The sequence below is a fragment of the Hypanus sabinus genome, chromosome 18 (assembly GCF_030144855.1).
Source record: "Hypanus sabinus isolate sHypSab1 chromosome 18, sHypSab1.hap1, whole genome shotgun sequence".
Taxonomy (NCBI): Eukaryota; Metazoa; Chordata; class Chondrichthyes; order Myliobatiformes; family Dasyatidae; genus Hypanus; species Hypanus sabinus.
The window spans coordinates 64369206-64393041 of record NC_082723.1 but is presented as its reverse complement, the minus strand read 5'-3'; the positions used below and the strand labels follow the sequence as shown (position 1 = coordinate 64393041).

General features: G+C 49.9%; 1 protein-coding gene across 1 annotated transcript in view; it reads left to right on the top strand.

The window, feature by feature from the left end:
- Positions 1–18392, top strand: part of gtf2h3 (general transcription factor IIH, polypeptide 3) — a 33878-nt gene extending 15486 nt beyond the window's left edge. The window contains exons 7-13 of the mRNA XM_059994542.1: positions 252–280; positions 1072–1146; positions 5640–5693; positions 8155–8223; positions 17389–17524; positions 17610–17646; positions 17748–18392. Coding sequence (XP_059850525.1) covers positions 252–280; positions 1072–1146; positions 5640–5693; positions 8155–8223; positions 17389–17524; positions 17610–17646; positions 17748–17835 — 488 coding nt within the window. The 3' untranslated portion in view covers positions 17836–18392. The remainder of the gene's footprint in view (positions 1–251; positions 281–1071; positions 1147–5639; positions 5694–8154; positions 8224–17388; positions 17525–17609; positions 17647–17747) is intronic.
- Positions 18393–23836: the final 5444 nt, after the last annotated feature.

Genomic DNA, 23836 nt, shown 5'->3' with positions numbered 1-23836 from the left:
GTGTATGTTTCAAGAATTCAGAATTTTTATTTCAGGTTTACATCAGCTCAGTTTTTCTTTTGAACAGTGGCGTTCAGGTGATGATCTGTCAAGTCATAACGTGCAGAGAGGAGCAGATTTCCTACCCCCTTCCTGTGATATTTCAGCAAATGTGCCGTGTTACACACTGAGGAACAGGATTTAGGGACAGTTTAAGTTCGATTTGTAACCTGATGTCACAATATTTTCCTTTCTGTTCCCACAAAATGCAGCCAGCCATGAGCTGAAGTCCCGAATACTGGTGAGTTTTCAGTAGCTACTGTCAAAGATTATTTGTTTTTTTAATATATTTGAAGATACAGCACAATAACAGGCTCTTCCAGCCCATGAGCCCACGCTGCACAATTTTACCATGCAACCAATTAACCTACAAACCCGTACGTCTTTGGAGTGTGGGAGGGAACTGAGGCTCCAGAGGAAATGATCATGGTCGGGGGGAAGACGTACAAACTCCTTAGGGGCAGCGGTGGGAATTGAACCTGGATCACTGGTGCAGAAAGAGCATTACACTAACTACTATATCACCGTGTTGCCCCAAGATGTGGGGTGATGTTCTGCTGTTGGCTGGGAGTCTGAGAAGCCGGTAGTCCACCTGAGCCTTGGCAAGAGTGACCCAGGGGGACACATAGCTGTGAGCCTGAGAGTGGCGGCCTGGAGACTGTGGAGCGGCAGGGGGTGGGGAACGGGTGACCTTGACTGCACCTCCGGCTGTGAGGAGGAATTCCTTTAGCCAGAGGGTAGTGAATGTGTGGAATTCATTGCTGCAGATGGCCGCAGAAAAGGGGGACGTCCATTTAGAACAGAGATGCGGAAAAAAATTTTTAGCCAGAGAAACCAAATCATTGAGTATATTTAAAGTGGAGGTTGACAGGTTCTTGATTGGTCAGGGTATCAAATGTTATGGGGAGAAGGCAGGAGCATGGGAATAAGAGAGATAATAAATTAGCTATGATGGAATGGCAGAGCTAATTTGATGGGCTGAATGGCCTAATTCTGCTCCTATGTCTTATGGTGTTATGGTCCCCTCCACAGGTTATTAAAGCTGCTGAGGACTCTGCTGCTCAATATATGAATTTTATGAATGTTATCTTTGCAGCACAGAAGCAGGTAGGTTCCTATGCAGAATGAGAACTCTAACACTGATTAATTTTGTTCATTAATGATTCACAACCATTAAATATTTTGTGAAATCTGAGTCAATGCTGTGCAGCAAGTTGCAGGCTTCACACAGGACAATGTGCTGGTGACAGGTCAATGGTTTTTAGTGGCGTTAACTGAAGAATACATGTTGGTCAGGTTACTGAAGATTACTGCTATGTTTCCATGAAATACTGTCCTGGGATCCTTTGTGCCTAGAGGAAACTGTGAGGTTGTCTATTCTTTAATGATTCCTCTGGACCCTCTAAACTACGATTTCCAGATGTCATACTGACTTGAGTTGCAGGTGACTACAGTAATAAATTGAATCTCTTCTGGTGAAGGTTTTGAAATTCCACCTCCCCTAATGATGACAGTGTGCAGTGGATCAGAAGGAATTTCTCATGGTGCAGCTTCCGGAAGTTCGGAAGGAGCCTCTGTGGGTCACTGTCACTCCACTCAGTGTGGGTGTGGGTCACTGTCACTCCACTCAGTGTGGGTGTGGGTCACTGTCACTCCACTCTGTGTCTCTGTGGGTCACTGTCACTCCACTCAGTGTGGGTGTGGGTCACTGTCACTCCACTCAGTGTGGGTGTGGGTCACTGTCACTCCACTCTGTGTCAGTGTGGGTCAGTGTCACTCCACTCTGTGTCCGTGAGGGTCACTGTCACACCACTCTGTGTCCATGTGGGTCAGTGTCACTCCACTCTGTGTCCGTGTGGGTCACTGTCACTCCACTCTGTGTCAGTGTCACTCCACTCTGTGTCCATGTGGGTCACTGTCACTCCACTCTGTGTCCGTGTGGATCACTGTCACACCACTCTGTGTCCATGTGGGTCAGTGTCACTCCACTCTGTGTCCGTGTGGGTCACTGTCACTCCACTCTGTGTCTCTGTGGGTCACTGTCACTCCACTCAGTGTGGGTGTGGGTCACTGTCACTCCACTCAGTGTGGGTGTGGGTCACTGTCACTCCACTCTGTGTCAGTGTGGGTCAGTGTCACTCCACTCTGTGTCCGTGAGGGTCACTGTCACACCACTCTGTGTCCATGTGGGTCACTGTCACTCCACTCTGTGTCCGTGTGGGTCACTGTCACTCCACTCTGTGTCCGTGTGGATCACTGTCACACCACTCTGTGTCCATGTGGGTCAGTGTCACTCCACTCTGTGTGGGTGTGGGTCACTGTCACTCCACTCTGTGTCCGTGTGGGTCACTGTCACACCACTCTCTGTCCATGTGGGTCAGTGTCACTCCACTCTGTGTGGGTGTGGGTCACTGTCACTCCACTCTGTGTCTCTGTGGTTCACTGTCACACCACTCTGTGTCTCTGTGGGTCACTGTCACTCCACTCTGTGTCTCTGTGGGTCACTGTCACTCCACTCTGTGTGGGTGTGGGTCACTGTCACTCCACTCTGTGTCAGTGTGGGTCGGTGTCACTCCACTCTGTGTCCGTGAGGTTCACTGTCACACCACTCTGTGTCCATGAGGGTCACTGTCACTCCACTCTGTGTCAGTGAGGGTCAGTGTCACTCCACTCTGTGTCCGTGTGGGTCACTGTCACTCCACTCTGTGTCCGTGTGGATCAGTGTCACACCACTCTGTGTCCATGTGGGTCACTGTCACTCCACTCTGTGTCCGTGTGGGTCAGTGTCACACCACTCTGTGTCCGTGTGGGTCAGTGTCACTCCACTCTGTGTCCGTGTGGGTCAGTGTCACTCCACACTGTGTCAGTGAGGGTCAGTGTCACTCCACTCTGTGTCAGTGAGGGTCAGTGTCACTCCACTCTGTGTCCGTGAGGGTCACTGTCACTCCACTCTGTGTCCATGTGGGTCAGTGTCACTCCACCCTGTGTCCTTGTGGGTCGGTGTCACTCCACTCTGTGTCCATGTGGGTCAGTGTCACTCCACCCTGTGTGGCTGTGGGTCACTGTCACTCCACTCTGTGTGGCTGTGGGTCACTGTCACTCCACTCTGTGTCCGTGTGGGTCACTGTCACACCACTCTGTGTCCGTGTGGGTCACTGTCACACCACTCTGTGTCTCTGTGGGTCACTGTCACTCCACCCTGTGTCCATGTGGGTCAGTGTCACACCACTCTGTGTCAGTGAGGGTCAGTGTCACTCCACTCTGTGTGGGTGTGGGTCACTGTCACTCCACTCTGTGTTGGTGTGGGTCAGTGTCACTCCACCCTGTGTCCATGTGGGTCGGTGTCACTCCACTCTATGTCCGTGTGGGTCAGTGTCACTCCACTCTGTGTCCGTGTGGGTCAGTGTCACTCCACCCTGTGTCCTTGTGGGTCGGTGTCACTCCACTCTGTGTCCATGTGGGTCAGTGTCACTCCACCCTGTGTGGCTGTGGGTCACTGTCACTCCACTCTGTGTGGCTGTGGGTCACTGTCACTCCACTCTGTGTCCGTGTGGGTCACTGTCACACCACTCTGTGTCCGTGTGGGTCACTGTCACACCACTCTGTGTCTCTGTGGGTCACTGTCACTCCACCCTGTGTCCATGTGGGTCAGTGTCACACCACTCTGTGTCAGTGAGGGTCAGTGTCACTCCACTCTGTGTGGGTGTGGGTCACTGTCACTCCACTCTGTGTTGGTGTGGGTCAGTGTCACTCCACCCTGTGTCCATGTGGGTCGGTGTCACTCCACTCTATGTCCGTGTGGGTCAGTGTCACTCCACTCTGTGTCCGTGTGGGTCAGTGTCACTCCACTCTGTGTCGGTGTGGGTCAGTGTCACAGTAGTCTGTGTCCGTGTGGGTCGGTGTCACAGTAGTCTGTGTAATCACTCATTAGCCCCAATGGAGGTTGGCAGTGTTCATTTTCAGGCTGGTTAATGCTTCAGAATATGGGCTGTCAGTAGATTTATTTTGCCGCAGTTTGTTTCAGAAGCTGTTAGTTATCCTGAGATATTAAAGCCTGTCGTAGCAGTGAAGAACATACTTTGTATGAGTTACACACACAGAATGCTGCAAGAACTTAGCAAGTCAGGTGCTATCTATGGAAATGAATAAGCAGTCACCGTTTTGGACCGTGTCCCCTCTTCAGGAAGGGGAAATCACCAGAATAAGAAGGTCAAGGGAGGGGAAAGAGGATTGCTGGAAGGTGATAGGTGAAGAGCGGTGAGTGGAAAAGGTAAAGGGCTGGAGAGGAAGGAATCTGTTCGGAGAGGAGATTTGACCATTGATAAAGGGAAGGAGAAGTGGACCTGTGGGAAGTGATAGGTAGGTGAGGAGAATAAGTTAGAGGCCAGGGTGAGGAATAGAAGGGGAGTGAAGGCGCAGGGGGAAAAAAATCACTGGAAGGAGAAATCGATGTTCACTCCATCAGGTTGGAGGCCACCTGGACGGAAAGTGAGATGTATGAATGTTTGTGCTGGTTCAGCAATGTCGGATGCATTGCACATGTTATAACTGATATTTATACAAGTGACCTGCATGGATTATGTTCCCGTGAGTCTGGGACACTGACTCAACCCTGGGAATCTCCTCTCTTCTAGTCATAACCAAGACACCATTTATTGCCCAACTTACACAAAATACTGGAGGAATTCAGCAGGTCAGGCAGCATCCATGGAGAGGAATAAACAGCTGACATTTTGGGCTGAGACCCTTCATCAGGGTCCCTGCTGAACTGACCCTGAGAGGATGAAGGTCAATTGCTACACCTCTGTTGAGCGAGTTCTGATAGTGTTGATGGAATAGAATTGCTTTTCCAGGATGTCGCAGTGTGGGATTCTCATGTTTTTAATCCACAGTTCTTTTGGAGATCAGGAAGGAGGCACAAATTTTGTTGTTTATTAAGGGTCAATAGAGCAGAGAAAATTGAGACACGGACAGTGAGAGTGGTCTTGAAAATGGAGAGAAGACAAAAAAAATGGGGCTGCCACGTGATTGACTCTTTTTACAGCCAGAGATAAGAAACGTTCCTTTTAAACTTGCAGCAAAGAGTCAAGCAGTCAGATACCCAGTATTCAGATAATGCAATACCAAGAGAATACAAAGAACTGTAACCATTAAGGGGCACAGTGAACAACTGCATATACATACTGTGACCACTAGGAAATATACTAAGCAGTTACATGTATATAAGTTGTTATATAACACACAAACAGATAATTAATTGTTAAGCTGCAATAAAATAACAATTAAAGAGTTTAATCCAGCAATGGGGATATGTGTCCGTATTGCACAGTGTACCTGCTGACTCCTCCCCTTGACTGAGATCACTTGAGGGTATGAGAAATGGAGACACAGAAGTTTGGATAACTGATGTACATTTATAGATGGTATATTTCTGTGGTGGGGTAGAGAGAGACTGTTTACAGTGGGGAATATTCCAGTCAGTTTGTTGTACGTTTAGAGATGGTACACTTCCGGTGGTTAGAGTGGAGGGAAAGACTGCTAACGATGGGGAATAAGCCAGGCAGAGTGTAATACAAATATCTGGATTCTTTCTCTCTTAGAATATTGTGATCGATGCATGCATTCTGGACTCTGATTCTGGACTCCTGCAGCAGGTAAGTAAGGGTTGATGCTTTAGATAGAGACTGTCTGTTTCATGTGAAGTATATCTGTATCAGAGCGCACCTCACAAAAACACCTTTTCTCACATATACCATCGAGTAGTACAGCACAGTATGGGTCCTTTGTTCTGCCATGTATAGTACCTACTTATATAAACCTCAATCTAATCCTTCCCTCCTCCATGCCCCATAACTGTTTTTTTACAATCATGTGCCGATCTAAAAGTCCCCTAAGTGCCACTTCAGTATCTGACTCTTCCACTACCCCGCAGTACTTTCCAGATGCCCACCTCTCTCTGTGTAAAAAAAACACATTTACTTCTACCATCCTCCTATGATCATCTTTTTCTTCAGGCCTTCACCCCTACTGGGGTTTAGGCTGCTGACAGCAGCTTGTTAGGGTCCTCAGCAGGTCGGGCAGCATCCGTGGAAACGAACAGTCAACGTTTCGGGCCGAGACCCTTCGTCAGGACTGAAGAGCGAGGGGGCAGGGCTGTTCATCTCCACGGATGCTGCCCGACCTGCTGAGTTCCTCCAGCTTGTTGTACGTGTTGCTTTGACCACAGCATCTGCAGTGTACTTCGTGTTTATTAGAGTCCTCTGTCCTGGGCCACTCTTTCAAGGTGTAGCCCCATCTTCGAAGATCCTTCCTCTCCCAGGGATGAGGTCATTGGAGCTTCTGTTGCTGTTTCTGTAGCTCTGGGTTGCTAGCCCCATGCCCAACCTTCCTCCTTTTGCAGCCGGGTTTGAGACCATCCTTCGCAGTTACATTCCACCTGTACTTTCCTCCAATTACATTAAAATTATGCCTCTTCGAGGTCTGCCCTGGGATGAAGTCTGGCTGTGCATTTGATCTCAGCTTCCTATTCTCTATCAAATTTTGGATTTCAACCATCAAAGATTGCAGCTTGATTGATACCTCATCTATCTCTTGAAATACTCTGTCCCTCTGGCACCAGCGTTGATATGTGTGACATTATTAAATACGTTTAAAATCTATTAATGCTGCTATTGTGAACCTTGGGTACTCCATTCCATGCACTCGCCATGCTCTGTAAAATATAACTTGACATCTCCCCTGAACTTTCCTCCACACCGTTAAATGGATGTCCTTTGGTATTGGCCATTGCCACCCTGGGGAAAAGGTGCTGATTGTTCACTCTATCTATGCCTCTCTTAACCTGTTATACCTCTATCAAGTCACCTCTCATGCTCCACTCCAAAGGGAAAAGCCCTAGCTCACTCAGCCTTTCTCAAATCTCCTCTGAGCCCTCTCTAAAGCTTCTACATCCGTTTTATAAAGAGGCGACCAGAAATGAAGACAATACTCCAAGTTTGGTGTAACCAGAGTTTTATAGAGCTGCAGTATTACCTCACATCTCTTGAACTCAGTCTCCCAACTTCTGAAGGCCAACAAATCATACGCTTTCTTAACTGCCATATCAGCTTGTGTGACATCTATAAACTCAGACACCCAAGATTTCTCTGTTCTTCCAAGCTGCTAGGACTTCTGCCATTAAGCCTGTCTTCTGCCTTCAAATTAAATTTTCTAAAGTGAATCACTCCATAATCTTCTGGACTGAACTCCATCTGCCATTTCTCCACCCAACTCTCCATCCTATCAATTGCCACCCTGGGGAAAAGGTGCTGATTGTTCACTCTATCTATGCCTCTCTTAACCTGTTATACCTCTATCAAGTCACCTCTCATGCTCCACTCCAAAGGGCAATCTTTTACACTCTCCACAACCCTGTCAAGGTTTGTGTCATCTGCAAACTTCTAACCCACCCTTCCACTTCCTCATCCAACTCATTTATAAGTATCACAAAGAGCAGGGATCCCAGAGCAGATCCAGGTGGAACAGCCCTGGTTACCAACCTCCAGAAAGAATACATTCCACCTACACCACCTTCTGTTTGCCTTCTGTGGACAAACCAATTCCGAATCCACTGAGCCAAGTTTCCCTGGATCCCATGCCTCCTGACCTTCTGAATGGCCCTATCATGGGGAATCATATCAAACACCTTACTAAAATCCATATACACCGCATTCACTGCTCTACCTTCATCAGCGTGCACTATCACATCCTCAAGTAACTGCTCTGGTGGTCTTTGCGTCGTGGAGCGGGATCTATTGATGTCACCCTGGTGTTCTCTGTGTTGCTGCCTCTTGGTTATTGCAGCTGCTGTTGGCTCTGTGTTGTGGAGCCGTGCTGCCCGTATCTCAGCTGAAGTGATCTTTTGGCACAGTATCATTTGGACATTTCCCCCCCCCCCCCACCCCCATCCAGACTGTCTCAGCTTGGGAGTGTGGGTGTCGGGGAGGTTTGGTCTCTTTCTTACCACCAGGACACTGAGAGCTATACTGCTGATTAGTCCGAGGTTCTGTAACTGGAGTACAGGGATTTTGGAACACACTTGGATCTGTTTAATTGGGCTTTTTTCCCTGTCCATAGGCTACGGATATAACCGGCGGATTATATTTAAAATTACCACAGCTGTCAGCAATCACCCAGTATCTACTGGTAAGGCGAATCCTTATTCATGGAGTTTGCTGGTGCCTGAGGGGGCAGGGGACAGGAGTAAAGTGGTGTGTGTGGGTGGGGATCTGGTTAATGTGTGGATGGTGGGGGAGGGTGTAATGTGTGGATAGGGGGTTGGTGTATGTGTGGACAGGTGTGCGTGTAGGGAGGGGGGGGATGCGGTTTATCCGTGTAGGTGTGTGTGTGTGTGTGTGGGGTGGGGTTGTGTGTGTGTATTTGTGGACGGGAAATGTGGTTTATCTGTGTGTGTGTGTGCGTGTGTGTGTATGGTGGAGGGGTGGGGGTGGTGGTAAATCATAAGCACAAGAGATTCTGCCAATGCAGGAAATCCAGAGCAACACACATAGGATGCTGGGGAACTCGGCAGGTCCGGGCAGGCTATGGAAGTGAATAAACTGTCGATGTTTCAAGCCGAGACCCTTCCTCAGGACTGAGAAGGAAGGGGGAAGAAGCCAGAATAAAAAGGTGGGGAGAGGAAAAGAGGATAGGTGGAAGGTGATAGATGAAGCTAGGTGGGTGGGAAAGCTAAGGGCTGGAGAGGAGAGTGGACCATGGGAGAAAGGGAAGGAGGAGGGAACTAAGGGAGAGGTGACAGGCAGGAGAGAAGAGGTCAAAGGTCAGAGTGGGAAATAGAGGAAGGGGCCGAGGATTTGTTTACCCGAAGGTATAGAAATTGATATTCATGCCATCAGGTTGGAGGGTTCCCAAATGGAATATAAGTTGTTGCTCCTCCATCTTGGCACAAGAGGAGACCATGGACTGACATGTTGGAATGGAAATGGGAGTTAAAATGTTTGGCTACTGGGAAGTCCCTCTTTTGGCAGATGGTGCGGAAGTGCTCGACCAAGCATTCCCCTAATTTACGATGGGTCTCACCAATGTATCACAATAGACGACCCCAGCAGATTCACAGGTGAAGTGTTGCCTCACCGGGAAGGACTGTTTGTGGCCCTGAATGGAGGTGAGGGAGGAGATGAACAGGCACCTGGACCACATGTAGGGATAAGTGCCAGAATGGAGATCAGTGGGGGAGGGACGAATGGACAAAGAAATCGTGGAAGGAGCGATTCCTGCAGAAAGTGGATTCAGGGGGGGTAGATAAATATATGTTCAGTGGTGGGATCCCTTTAGAGACAACAGGTGCTGTAGAGGATAAAGTGTTGGTATGTGTGTGGGGGGGAGATAACAGGTGAGTGTGTGTCTAGATGGACTGGGTGTGGTGGGGAAAACAGGTGAGTGTGTGTCTAGATGGACTGGGTGTGGTGGGGTAGAACAGGTGAATGTGTGTCTCGATGGACTGGGTGTGGTGGGGGAGAACAGGTGAGTGTGTGTCTAGATGGACTGGGTGTGTTGGGGAGAACAGGTGAGTGTGTGTCTAGATGGACTGGGTGTGGTGGGGGAGAACAGGTGAGTTATTGTCTAGATGGACTGGGTGTGGTGGGGTAGAACAGGTGAGTGTGTGTCTAGATGGACTGGGTGTGGTGGGGGAGAACAGGTGAGTTATTGTCTAGATGGACTGGCTGTGGTGGGGTAGAACAGGTTAGTGTGTGTCCAGATGGACTGGGTGTGGTGGGGGAGAACAGGTGTGTGTGTGTGTGTCTAGATGGACTGGGTGTGGGGGGGAGAACAGGTGAATTTGTGTCTAGATGGACTGGGTGTGGTGGGGGAGAACAGGTGAATGTGTGTCTAGATGGACTGGGTGTGGTGGGGGAGAACAGGTGAGTGTGTGTCTGGATGGACTGGGTGTGGTGGGAGAGAACAGGTGAGTGTGTCTAGATGGACTGGGTGTGGTGGGGGAGAACAGGTGAGTGTGTATCTAGATGGACTGGGTATGGTGGGGGAGAACAGGTGAGTGTGTGTCTAGATGGACTGGGTGTGGTGGGGGAGAACAGGTGAGTGTGTGTCTAGATGGACTGGGTGTGGTGGGGGAGAACAGGTGAGTTATTGTCTAGATGGACTGGGTGTGGTGGGGGAGAACAGGTGAGTGTGTGTCTAGATAGACTGGGTGTGGTGGGGGAGAACAGGTGAGTGTGTATCGATGGACTGGGTGTGGTGGGGGAGAACAGGTGAGTGTGTGTCTAGATGGACTGGGTGTGGTGGGGGAGAACAGGTGAGTGTGTGTCTAGATGGACTGGGTGTGGTGGGGGAGAACAGGTGAGTGTGTGTCTAGATGGACTGGGTATGGTGGGGGAGGACAGGTGAGTGTGTGTCTAGATGGACTGGGTGTGGGAGGGAGAACAGGTGAGTGTGTGTCTAGATGGACTGGGTGTGGTGGGGGAGAACAGGTGAGTGTGTGTCTAGATGGACGGTGTGGGGGGGAGAACAGGTGAGTGTGTGTCTAGATGGACGGTGTGGGGGGGAGAACAGGTGAGTGTGTGTCTAGATGGACTGGGTGTGGGGGGGAGAACAGGTGAGTGTGTGTCTGGATGGACTGGGTGTGGGGGGGAGAACAGGTGAGTGTGTGTCTAGATGGACTGGGTGTGGGGGGGAGAACAGGTGTGTGTGTGTCTAGATGGACTGGGTGTGGGGGGGAGAACAGGTGAGTGTGTGTCTAGATGGACTGGGTGTGGTGGGGAGAACAGGTGAGTGTGTGTCTAGATGGACTGGGTGTGGTGGGGGAGAACAGGTGAGTGTGTGTCTAGATGGACGGGTGTGGTGGGGGAGAACAGGTGAGTGTGTGTCTAGATGGACTGGGTGTGGTGGGGGAGAACAGGTGAGTGTGTATCTAGATGGACTGGGTATGGTGGGGGAGAACAGGTGAGTGTGTGTCTAGATGGACTGGGTGTGGTGGGGGAGAACAGGTGAGTGTGTGTCTAGATGGACTGGGTGTGGTGGGGGAGAACAGGTGAGTTATTGTCTAGATGGACTGGGTGTGGTGGGGGAGAACAGGTGAGTGTGTGTCTAGATAGACTGGGTGTGGTGGGGGAGAACAGGTGAGTGTGTGTCTAGATGGACTGGGTGTGGTGGGGGAGAACAGGTGAGTGTGTGTCTAGATGGACTGGGTATGGTGGGGGAGAACAGGTGAGTGTGTGTCTAGATAGACTGGGTGTGGGGGGGAGGACAGGTGAGTGTGTGTCTAGATGGACTGGGTGTGGGAGGGAGAACAGGTGAGTGTGTGTCTAGATGGACTGGGTGTGGTGGGGGAGAACAGGTGAGTGTGTGTCTAGATGGACGGTGTGGGGGGGAGAACAGGTGAGTGTGTGTCTAGATGGACGGTGTGGGGGGGAGAACAGGTGAGTGTGTGTCTAGATGGACTGGGTGTGGGGGGGAGAACAGGTGAGTTATTGTCTAGATGGACTGGGTGTGGTGGGGGAGAACAGGTGAGTGTGTGTCTAGATAGACTGGGTGTGGTGGGGGAGAACAGGTGAGTGTGTATCGATGGACTGGGTGTGGTGGGGGAGAACAGGTGAGTGTGTGTCTAGATGGACTGGGTGTGGTGGGGGAGAACAGGTGAGTGTGTGTCTAGATGGACTGGGTATGGTGGGGGAGAACAGGTGAGTGTGTGTCTAGATAGACTGGGTGTGGGGGGGAGGACAGGTGAGTGTGTGTCTAGATGGACTGGGTGTGGGAGGGAGAACAGGTGAGTGTGTGTCTAGATGGACTGGGTGTGGTGGGGGAGAACAGGTGAGTGTGTGTCTAGATGGACGGTGTGGGGGGGAGAACAGGTGAGTGTGTGTCTAGATGGACGGTGTGGGGGGGAGAACAGGTGAGTGTGTGTCTAGATGGACTGGGTGTGGGGGGGAGAACAGGTGAGTGTGTGTCTAGATGGACTGGGTGTGGTGGGGAGAACAGGTGAGTGTGTGTCTAGATGGACTGGGTGTGGTGGGGGAGAACAGGTGAGTGTGTGTCTAGATGGACGGGTGTGGTGGGGGAGAACAGGTGAGTGTGTGTCTAGATGGACTGGGTGTGGTGGGGGAGAACAGGTGAGTGTGTATCTAGATGGACTGGGTATGGTGGGGGAGAACAGTTGAGTGTGTGTCTAGATGGACTGGGTGTGGTGGGGGAGAACAGGTGAGTGTGTGTCTAGATGGACTGGGTGTGGTGGGGGAGAACAGGTGAGTTATTGTCTAGATGGACTGGGTGTGGTGGGGGAGAACAGGTGAGTGTGTGTCTAGATAGACTGGGTGTGGTGGGGGAGAACAGGTGAGTGTGTATCGATGGACTGGGTGTGGTGGGGGAGAACAGGTGAGTGTGTGTCTAGATGGACTGGGTGTGGTGGGGGAGAACAGGTGAGTGTGTGTCTAGATGGACTGGGTATGGTGGGGGAGAACAGGTGAGTGTGTGTCTAGATAGACTGGGTGTGGGGGGGAGGACAGGTGAGTGTGTGTCTAGATGGACTGGGTGTGGGAGGGAGAACAGGTGAGTGTGTGTCTAGATGGACTGGGTGTGGTGGGGGAGAACAGGTGAGTGTGTGTCTAGATGGACGGTGTGGGGGGGAGAACAGGTGAGTGTGTGTCTAGATGGACGGTGTGGGGGGGAGAACAGGTGAGTGTGTGTCTAGATGGACTGGGTGTGGGGGGGAGAACAGGTGAGTGTGTGTCTAGATGGACTGGGTGTGGGGGGGAGAACAGGTGTGTGTGTGTCTAGATGGACTGGGTGTGGGGGGGAGAACAGGTGAGTGTGTGTCTAGATGGACTGGGTGTGGTGGGGAGAACAGGTGAGTGTGTGTCTAGATGGACTGGGTGTGGTGGGGGAGAACAGGTGAGTGTGTGTCTAGATGGACGGGTGTGGTGGGGGAGAACAGGTGAGTGTGTGTCTAGATGGACTGGGTGTGGGGGGGAGAACAGGTGAGTGTGTGTCTAGATGGACTGGGTGTGGTGGGGGAGAACAGGTGAGTGTGTGTCTAGATGGACTGGGTGTGGTGGGGGAGAACAGGTGAGTGTGTGTCTAGATGGACTGGGTGTGGTGGGGGAGAACAGGTGAGTGTGTGTCTAGATGGACTGGGTGTGGTGGGGGAGAACAGGTGAGTTATTGTCTAGATGGACTGGGTGTGGTGGGGGAGAACAGGTGAGTGTGTGTCTAGATAGACTGGGTGTGGTGGGGGAGAACAGGTGAGTGTGTGTCTAGATAGACTGGGTGTGGTGGGGGAGAACAGGTGAGTGTGTATCGATGGACTGGGTGTGGTGGGGGAGAACAGGTGAGTGTGTGTCTAGATGGACTGGGTGTGGTGGGGGAGAACAGGTGAGTGTGTGTCTAGATGGACTGGGTGTGGTGGGGGAGAACAGGTGAGTGTGTGTCTAGATGGACTGGGTGTGGTGGGGGAGAACAGGTGAGTGTGTGTCTAGATAGACTGGGTGTGGTGGGGGAGAACAGGTGAGTGTGTATCGATGGACTGGGTGTGGTGGGGGAGAACAGGTGAGTGTGTGTCTAGATGGACTGGGTGTGGTGGGGGAGAACAGGTGAGTGTGTGTCTAGATGGACTGGGTGTGGTGGGGGAGAACAGGTGAGTGTGTGTCTAGATGGACTGGGTATGGTGGGGGAGGACAGGTGAGTGTGTGTCTAGATGGACTGGGTGTGGTGGGGGAGAACAGGTGAGTGTGTGTCTAGATGGACGGTGTGGGGGGGAGAACAGGTGAGTGTGTGTCTAGATGGACTGGGTGTGGTGGGGGAGAACAGGTGAGTGTGTATCTAGATGGACTGGGTATGGTGGGGGAGAACAGTTGAGTGTGTGTCTAGATGGACTGGGTGTGGTGGGGGAGAACAGGTGAGTGTGTGTCTAGATGGACTGGGTGTGGTGGGGGAGAACAGGTGAGTTATTGTCTAGATGGACTGGGTGTGGTGGGGGAGAACAGGTGAGTGTGTGTCTAGATAGACTGGGTGTGGTGGGGGAGAACAGGTGAGTGTGTATCGATGGACTGGGTGTGGTGGGGGAGAACAGGTGAGTGTGTGTCTAGATGGACTGGGTGTGGTGGGGGAGAACAGGTGAGTGTGTGTCTAGATGGACTGGGTATGGTGGGGGAGAACAGGTGAGTGTGTGTCTAGATAGACTGGGTGTGGGGGGGAGGACAGGTGAGTGTGTGTCTAGATGGACTGGGTGTGGGAGGGAGAACAGGTGAGTGTGTGTCTAGATGGACTGGGTGTGGTGGGGGAGAACAGGTGAGTGTGTGTCTAGATGGACGGTGTGGGGGGGAGAACAGGTGAGTGTGTGTCTAGATGGACGGTGTGGGGGGGAGAACAGGTGAGTGTGTGTCTAGATGGACTGGGTGTGGGGGGGAGAACAGGTGAGTGTGTGTCTAGATGGACTGGGTGTGGGGGGGAGAACAGGTGTGTGTGTGTCTAGATGGACTGGGTGTGGGGGGGAGAACAGGTGAGTGTGTGTCTAGATGGACTGGGTGTGGTGGGGAGAACAGGTGAGTGTGTGTCTAGATGGACTGGGTGTGGTGGGGGAGAACAGGTGAGTGTGTGTCTAGATGGACGGGTGTGGTGGGGGAGAACAGGTGAGTGTGTGTCTAGATGGACTGGGTGTGGGGGGGAGAACAGGTGAGTGTGTGTCTAGATGGACTGGGTGTGGTGGGGGAGAACAGGTGAGTGTGTGTCTAGATGGACTGGGTGTGGTGGGGGAGAACAGGTGAGTGTGTGTCTAGATGGACTGGGTGTGGTGGGGGAGAACAGGTGAGTGTGTGTCTAGATGGACTGGGTGTGGTGGGGGAGAACAGGTGAGTTATTGTCTAGATGGACTGGGTGTGGTGGGGGAGAACAGGTGAGTGTGTGTCTAGATAGACTGGGTGTGGTGGGGGAGAACAGGTGAGTGTGTGTCTAGATAGACTGGGTGTGGTGGGGGAGAACAGGTGAGTGTGTATCGATGGACTGGGTGTGGTGGGGGAGAACAGGTGAGTGTGTGTCTAGATGGACTGGGTGTGGTGGGGGAGAACAGGTGAGTGTGTGTCTAGATGGACTGGGTGTGGTGGGGGAGAACAGGTGAGTGTGTGTCTAGATGGACTGGGTATGGTGGGGGAGGACAGGTGAGTGTGTGTCTAGATGGACTGGGTGTGGTGGGGGAGAACAGGTGAGTGTGTGTCTAGATGGACGGTGTGGGGGGGAGAACAGGTGAGTGTGTGTCTAGATAGACTGGGTGTGGTGGGGGAGAACAGGTGAGTGTGTATCGATGGACTAGGTGTGGTGGGGGAGAACAGGTGAGTGTGTGTCTAGATGGACTGGGTATGGTGGGGGAGAACAGGTGAGTTATTGTCTAGATGGACTGGGTGTGGGGGGGAGAACAGGTGAGTGTGTGTCTGGATGGACTGGGTGTGGGGGGGAGAACAGGTGAGTGTGTGTCTAGATGGACTGGGTGTGGTGGGGGAGAACAGGTGAGTGTGTGTCTAGATGGACTGGGTGTGGTGGGGGAGAACAGGTGAGTGTGTGTCTAGATGGACTGGGTATGGTGGGGGAGAACAGGTGAGTGTGTGTCTAGATAGACTGGGTGTGGGGGGGAGGACAGGTGAGTGTGTGTCTAGATGGACTGGGTGTGGGAGGGAGAACAGGTGAGTGTGTGTCTAGATGGACTGGGTGTGGTGGGGGAGAACAGGTGAGTGTGTGTCTAGATGGACGGTGTGGGGGGGAGAACAGGTGAGTGTGTGTCTAGATGGACGGTGTGGGGGGGGAGAACAGGTGAGTGTGTGTCTAGATGGACTGGGTGTGGGGGGGAGAACAGGTGAGTGTGTGTCTGGATGGACTGGGTGTGGGGGGGAGAACAGGTGAGTGTGTGTCTAGATGGACTGGGTGTGGGGGGGAGAACAGGTGTGTGTGTGTCTAGATGGACTGGGTGTGGGGGGGAGAACAGGTGAGTGTGTGTCTAGATGGACTGGGTGTGGTGGGGAGAACAGGTGAGTGTGTGTCTAGATGGACTGGGTGTGGTGGGGGAGAACAGGTGAGTGTGTGTCTAGATGGACGGGTGTGGTGGGGGAGAACAGGTGAGTGTGTGTCTAGATGGACTGGGTGTGGGGGGGAGAACAGGTGAGTGTGTGTCTAGATGGACTGGGTGTGGTGGGGGAGAACAGGTGAGTGTGTGTCTAGATGGACTGGGTGTGGTGGGGGAGAACAGGTGAGTGTGTGTCTAGATGGACTGGGTGTGGTGGGGGAGAACAGGTGAGTGTGGTGACCTGTGTGTGTGGTGGCACGATGTGTGTGTCTGTGTTGGGACAGTTGCATGTGGGGGTAGATGGGAGTTTGTATGTGGGGGGGGGGTGATTGGGGCAGTTGCATGTGGGGGTAGATGTGACTGTGTATGTGTGTGTGTGATGTTGGGTTGGGTGTTCACGTGTGGGAGAGTGGGTGTTCGCGTGTGGGAGAGGGAGGATAGTGGGTAACAGGGTGTGTGGGGTTGGGATCCACCAGAACCTCTGTTGAATTTCAGGATGTTGAGAAGTTGGACACTGAGAATTAAACATTTTGTGAGGAGTAAAGATCCTTCATCACCTCTCCAGCACAGTAATGCCACCTCAGCCTTGCATCCACCCTGCCTGGTGAAAGTCCCTCCCAGAGATGATTCCAGTTTGATTTACTGCTCAATGGTTGCTGCCTTGGTCTGCCTCCCGGGCAGGTCAAAGTTCAGCTCTCACCAGAAATTCGTAAATTTTAACGCAGTGGTTTGGTGGGCTGTGTCCTACGATGTGTTGTACAGGTGTCCCTCCCTTTACAAAGGTAGAGCGTTCCTATGAAACCTTTCTTAAGGTGAAATGGCGCAAAGCAAAGAACCATTAATTTACATGGGAAAATTTTTTGCAAAAGCAAAAATCCTCTTTGTAATGGGAAAACAGGTTACTAATGTAGGTCTTTTGTAAAAGCGAAGTGGCGTAAAGCGAACATCCATAAAGCGGGGGACACCTGTATTTCCTCAGCAGGGAATGGGATGGTTCGTTATCACTGTGCTTGTGCTAATCATGGTAGTGATGAGGGACTGAGACACCCTCCATGAACCCTGATGAGGAAGTCTAGAGAGAAACTTCCTGTTCCACACAATTTTATCAGTGACTTAGGCATCCCAGGAAGCCCGTCCCCTTGTTCAGTTGGACCTGTATCTCAGTCTATATTAGGCCCACATTCCCTTCCAAACAGGAAGTCCTCAGCTGAGAGGAGTTATTGAGGCTCTGAAGGTAATTCTCTGGGTGTTTCTCTCTCCTCCTTGCCCCACCCCCCTCTCACCTCCAGTGGGTGTTCCTGCCAGCGCCGGAGCAGAGGTCCCAGCTTGTCCTCCCTCCCCCAGTTCACGTGGATTACAGAGCTGCCTGCTTCTGCCATCGAAACCTGATCGAAATTGGCTACGTCTGTTCTGTCTGCTTATCCAGTGAGTCTCAAACACTTCCTGAGTTGTTGAAACATTTAATTGTACATTGTTCAGTCTCTAATGAATTTCTCTTTTTAATTTTTAGTATTTTGCAACTTTAGCCCCATTTGTACAACATGCGAGTGAGTATTGGGGGGGGGGGGGGGGGGCGGGGTTCAGGGTTTGATCCATTACAGTGGATCCCATCGTGAGTGCTGACAGTGTCTTTTTATTTTACATTCAGAACTGCCTTCAGAATTGCCCTGCCACCTGTACTGAAAGCCAAGAAGAAGAAGCCAAGACCCCCGACACTGAATTACTTGGCGAGCTGACACCAGCGGACTGGTCTCGATTCAAGCCCCTCCTTCCGCTGGGATTTCTGCTCTTCCGACTGCCTCTGGAGCCTGTGGAATCGATGCAATAACCCACTGGCAAAGCTCACACACTCCTTTCGGTTGCCGATATAAGGAGTTGCGACACAGTTTTAAACTCCAGGTGTTGTGCCGTGGGTGGAATGAGGACAAACACGCAAACTTTGGGTCTCTTTTGACCAATTTGTGCCCTTTTGTAAATGCTCACATTTGTAATAAATGCAGAGAGGATTTTAGAAATTTGCCCCTGCATCCGGAGTTAGAATAACCTCTGCTCCCTGTTCCCTTCTACTTTGTAAAGTGGAGGAAACTGTGAGGTTGGTACCAGTGATACTGCCCGGAGTCGCCTTCCAGCTAAAACTAGCTAGGAAGATGTGGAACTAAACACAGGCAGGAGATTTCTGTCTCTTGGCGTTGAGACCAAAGCAGGGTGGGGGATGAGTTCTGATCATCACGAATTCCATGTAAGGTTCTGGCTCAAGGTACACAGAATGTTCTATTGAGCAGGATCATTTACCACCAGTTCGCTTTTTCACGTGAAGGGAAGAAATATGTGACATATACGTCGCTTCTGGAAATTCCTGGATGACTAGATTGTTGGATCCTGGTGTGACTGCGACCCAGAGGATTAGAAGTTAAGAATGAGGCATAAAAATCATTGCTTCCGGTTGTTTTATTGAGGGTTAGAAGAACAAAGAACAAAAAGGGGGAAAAAAGTCGTCGTCATCTCATAGACGAGAGATAATACCATTCCAGTGATAACAATTAGCCTATATAAAATAACTGTTTTCAAGTGGTGTGGCACCTGCTGCAGGAGAACTGAGAAACTTATAGAAAATGCGTAATAAGCTGTAATACAATCATTGGGAAACTCATTGAGCAATTACATGTTTATAGGTGATTATATAAAAATTATAAGCAAGCATAGCAAAGAAAGTTAAACTATAAGGAAAATCCCATAAAAATAACAATTCTGCACCCTAATCCCACAAGAGGCTGGATCAGAATTTGACCAGTACAGCTGTAGACCAGCCCCAGCGATACAGCTTTGTCAAACACCTCCATACCATCCACCACAAGTGGGATTTCCCAGTGACTAAACATTTTAATTCCCATTCCCATTCCAAAATGTCTGTCCATGGCCTCCTCTTGTGCCAAGCTGAGGCCACCCTTAGAGGTGGAGGAGCAGGATCATATATTCCAGCAGGCTAGCCTCTAAACTGATGGCATGAAAATTGATTTCTCATTCTGTTAAACAAATCGCACCCCCTCCCCTTCCTCTATTCTCTGCTCTGACCTTTTACCTCCTGTCACCTGCATATTACTTTCTCCTGGGTCCCCTCCCTCCCTTTCTCCTATGGTCTACTCCCCTTTCCTATCAGACTCCTCCTTCAGCCTTTACCTTTCCTACCTTCCTGGCTTCACAAATCATGTTCCAGCTAGCCTTTTTCCCCTCCCCCCATCATTTTATTCTGGCATCTTCTCCTCCTACTCAGTCCTGATGAAGGGTCTCGACTATTTATTCCTTTCCATTGATGCTACCTGACCTGCTGAGTTCCTCCAGTATTTTGTATGTGTTGCTTTGGATTTCCAGCATCTGCAGACTATCTCGTGTTTATGATACAGCTTTATCCTTGTACACTAACATCAGTCAGAAGTGTCTCATGCAGAATGCATTGATGGAAAGAAAAGCCCTCCCTGTTTTTACAAGATTTTATACTGTTTGTCTCAGCCAAGAGTCACACAGCACAGAAACAGGCCCTTCAGACCAGTTCATCCTTTCTAATCAAGGTTCCCACATCAGCAAGTCCCACTTGGCTTAAAAACCTTTTAAATGTTGGTACACGAGGGACTGCAGATACTGAATCTGGAGCAACACCTACGGTGCAGGAGGAACTCGGTCAGGCAGCATCTATGGAGGGAGAGATAGCCAGTATACAAAGATTGGGGAGTAGGGGAAGTGAGTTTGGAGCAAGAGCTGGTAGGTGATAGGTGGATCCAGGTGGGAGAGGGAGGAATGGGAATGTTGCCAGAAATTGGGTGGTGATACGTGAAAGAGACAAAGACGAGAAAAGTGATTAATGAGACCACTTCTTTTATGTTGTATGTCAGTGATTTGGATGATGGAATTAATGTCTTTGTGGACAATACGAAGGTAGGTGGAGGTGCGGGTGGTGTTCAGGAAGCAGGGAGTGTGCAGAAGGACAGATTAGCGAATGGGCAAAGAGGTGGCAGATGGAATACAGTGTCGGGAAGTGTACGGTTGTGCACTTTGGTAGAAGGAATAAAAGCATGGACTATTTTCTAAAAGTGGGGAAAATTTTAAAAATCTGAGTGCAAAGGGACTTGGGAATCCTCGTGCATGTGAACTTACAGGTTGAGTCTATGGTGAGGAAGGCAAATGCAATGTTAGCATTCATTTCGAGAGGACTAGAATGTAAAAGCAAGGATGTAATTTGATGTAATAAAGGATGTAATAAAGCACTGGTGAGGCCTCATTTGGAGTATTGTGAGCAGTTTTGGGCCTCTTATCTATGAAAGGATGTGCTGACACTGGAGAAGGTTCAAAGGAGGTTCACATGGATTATTCCAGGATAGAAATGCTTATCATATGAAGAGCATTTGATGCTCTGGGCCAGTACTCACTGAAATTCAGGAGAATGGGGGGTGGGGGGGGAAATCCTATTGAAAGCTATTGGACGTTGAAAGGGCTAGACAGAGTGGATGTGGAGAGCATACTTCCCATAGTGAGGGAATCTAGGACCAGTGGACACAACCTCTAAATAGAGGGACAGCTACTTAGAACAGAGATGAGGAATTTTTTTAGCCAGAGGCTGGTGAATCTGTAAAATTTGTTGCCACAGACAGCTGTGGAGACCAGGTCATTGAGTATGTTCAAAGTGGTGGTTGATAGATTATTGAGAAGTCGGGACGTGAAGGAATATGGGGAGAAGGCAGGAGAATGGGGTTGAGAGGGAAATGGATCAGCCATGATGGAATGGCAGAGCAGACTTGATGGGCCAAAATGGCCTGATTCTGCTCCAATGTCTTATGAATCGGATGGATGATTGTGTAGGTGAAGACAGATCAAGAATGTGGAGGAGGAGAAAGAGATAGGGTGATGAGTCTGGTAGGGTAAGAGAAAACAAAGTAGTTACCAAAAGTTTTTTAACTCAATGTTCATGCCGTCAAGTAGGAGTCTACTAAGGCAGAACGTGAGGTGTTCCTCTAAGGTGCATCTAGCCTCAACTTGGCAGTAGGGATTGCCATGGACAGACATGTTGGTGTGAGAATGGGAAGCAGAATTTAAACGTTGGCCTCCGGGATATCCTGGCTGGAATGGGTGCTCGTTGAAACGATCCCTCCAACCTTTATCAGGTCTCATCTTTTTTTAAACCATCAACACCACAAGCTTTTTTTTAGGATAAATTGCACAAATATTACTGCATTTGCTCAGGTGTTTATGTTTATTTACTAATCTGAAGTACTAGCAGTGTGTAGCCAGTGGCTAATGTATGGGTCACACCAGATTTACGCAAGTGAAGCTGGACATCAGAAGTTAACCAGGAAACCTTTGAGAGTCTGCAGTAGCATTGGCCAGTGATAACCAGAACGATTTCCTACAACACACAGATGAGGCTTCCACAGCTTCATTTTACAGTGCGGAACCTGAGGAGCCAGACCGGAGATTTGGGAGGGAATGTGCTCGCTTCGGAAGCTTCACGCACGAGCAGGTGTAGACATTTCTGGTTGCTGTAGTGAGGTGAGTGGTTGAACCCTGAAAAGAGGAGGAAGGTGGTTTATAAGACCGTAAGATATAGCAGAGATGGGCCATTTGACCCATCAAGTCTGCTCCACCATTTCCTTCTCAGCCCCAATTTCCTGTATCCTTTTATGCCCTGACTAATCAAGAGTTTATCAACCTCTACCTTAAATACACCCAATGACTCGGCCTTCACAGCTGCCTGTGGCAATGAATTCCACAGATTTGCCACCCTCTGGCTAAAGAAATTCCTTTTCCTGGTCTAAATGGAAGTCTCTATTCAGAGGCTGTATCCTCTGGTCTTAAACTCCCCAACATAGAAAACATCTCCACATCTACTCTACTGGGGCCATTCAACATTCTATAGGTTTTAATAAGATCCTCTCTCATTCTGAATTCCAGTGAGTACAGGTCTAGACCATCAAACACCCCTCATATGATAAGCCTTCCAAAATGTTTTACCAAGATAATTATCCAAGCAGTAGTGTTTTGCAAAAGCATTGAGGTGCCAAAGAGAGCACATGTGGATTATTGTATGAAATTCTGGGGACCTTATTTAAGGAGGATGCACTGTACATAATGAGATAATGTAGAGGAAGCTTTCTTTGGTGCTTCCTGGGAAGAAGGGGTGGCTTTATTGTGGCAATATTGACCAGATTGGAATCATAGAACACTATAGCAAAGAAAATGGCCTTTTGGCCCACCTAGTGTCTGCCAAACTATCAATCTGCCTCGTCCGATCAATCTGCACCTGCACCAAAGCCCTCCATGTCCTTCCCATCCATATACCTATCTAAATTTCGTTTAAATGTTGAAATCAAACCCACATCCACCATTTCCTCCTGCATCACATTCTACACAAGGGAATATATGAAGATGCTGGAAATCTAAGCAACACGCACAAAATGCTGGGGAACTCAGTGGGTCAGGTAGCATCTATGGAAAAGCATGTAAACAGTTGAAGTTTTGGGCTGAGAAGTCAGAATGAGAAGGTAGAGGGAGGGGAGGAAGAAAAATGACGTAGGTGATAGATGAAACTGGGAGGGGAAGGGCTGAAATAAAGAGCTGGGGAGTCAATTGGTGAAAGAAATAAAGGACAGGAAAAGGGGGAATCTAATAGGAGGACAGAGGGACATGGTAGTAAGGAAAAGAGGATCACCAGAAGGAGGTGAGGAGATAAAGTGAGAGAGAGAAATGGGAATGGGAACTTATCAGCTTGCAATGATAGGTACAAGGAGAGAGATCTGTAGGGAGGGACCAATCACTGTGGAAAGCAGAAAGTGCGGCAGGGGGTTGGGGGGGGGAAGACTTGCTTGATGGTGAGATCCCATTGGAGATTGTAGAAATTACAGAGAAATATGTGCTGGACATGGAGGCTGTTGGGGTGGTAGGTAAGGACAAAAGGAACCCTAACTCTGGTGGGGAGGCGGGAGGATGGTGTGAGGGCATATGTGCTTGAAATGGAAGAGATGTGGGTGAGGGCAGTGTAGATAGTGGAGGGAGGGAAGCCCCTTTATTTGAAGAAGGAGTACATCTCCATAGTTCTGGAATGAAAAGCCTCATCCTGAGAGCAGATACTGTGGAGACAAAGGAACTGAAAGAAGGCGATGGCAATTTTACAAGTAACAGGGTGGGAAGAGTCCAGGTAACTCTGAGAATCAGCCTCCTGCATATTGGTGAGACCCAATGTAGATTGGGACCTATAAAGCACCTATGCTTTATCTGCCAGGAAAAGTGGGATCTCCCATTGGCCACTCATTGTAATTCTACTTCCCATTCCCATTCCAACATGTCAGTCTATGGCCTCCTCTATTGCCTCAATGAGGTCACACTCGGGTTGGAGGAGCAGCACCTTATATTCCATCTGGGTAGCCTCCAACCTGATGGCATAAAGATCGATTTCTTGAACTTCTGGTGATGGCCTCCCCTTCTCCTTCACTGTTCCCCATTCCCCTCTCTCACATCCTCTTACTTGCCTATCACCTCCTTCTAGTTCTCCTCCCTCTTCCCTTACTTCCATGTCCTTCTGTCCTCTCCTATCAGAATTCCCTCTTCTCCAGCCCTTTACTTCTTTAACCAATCTACTTCCCAGCTCTTTACCTTTTCACCTTTCACCTATCACCTACTACCTTGTATTTCTTCCACCCCTCCCCCCACCTTCTTACTCTGACTTGTCATCTTTTTCTCTCCAGTCCTGGT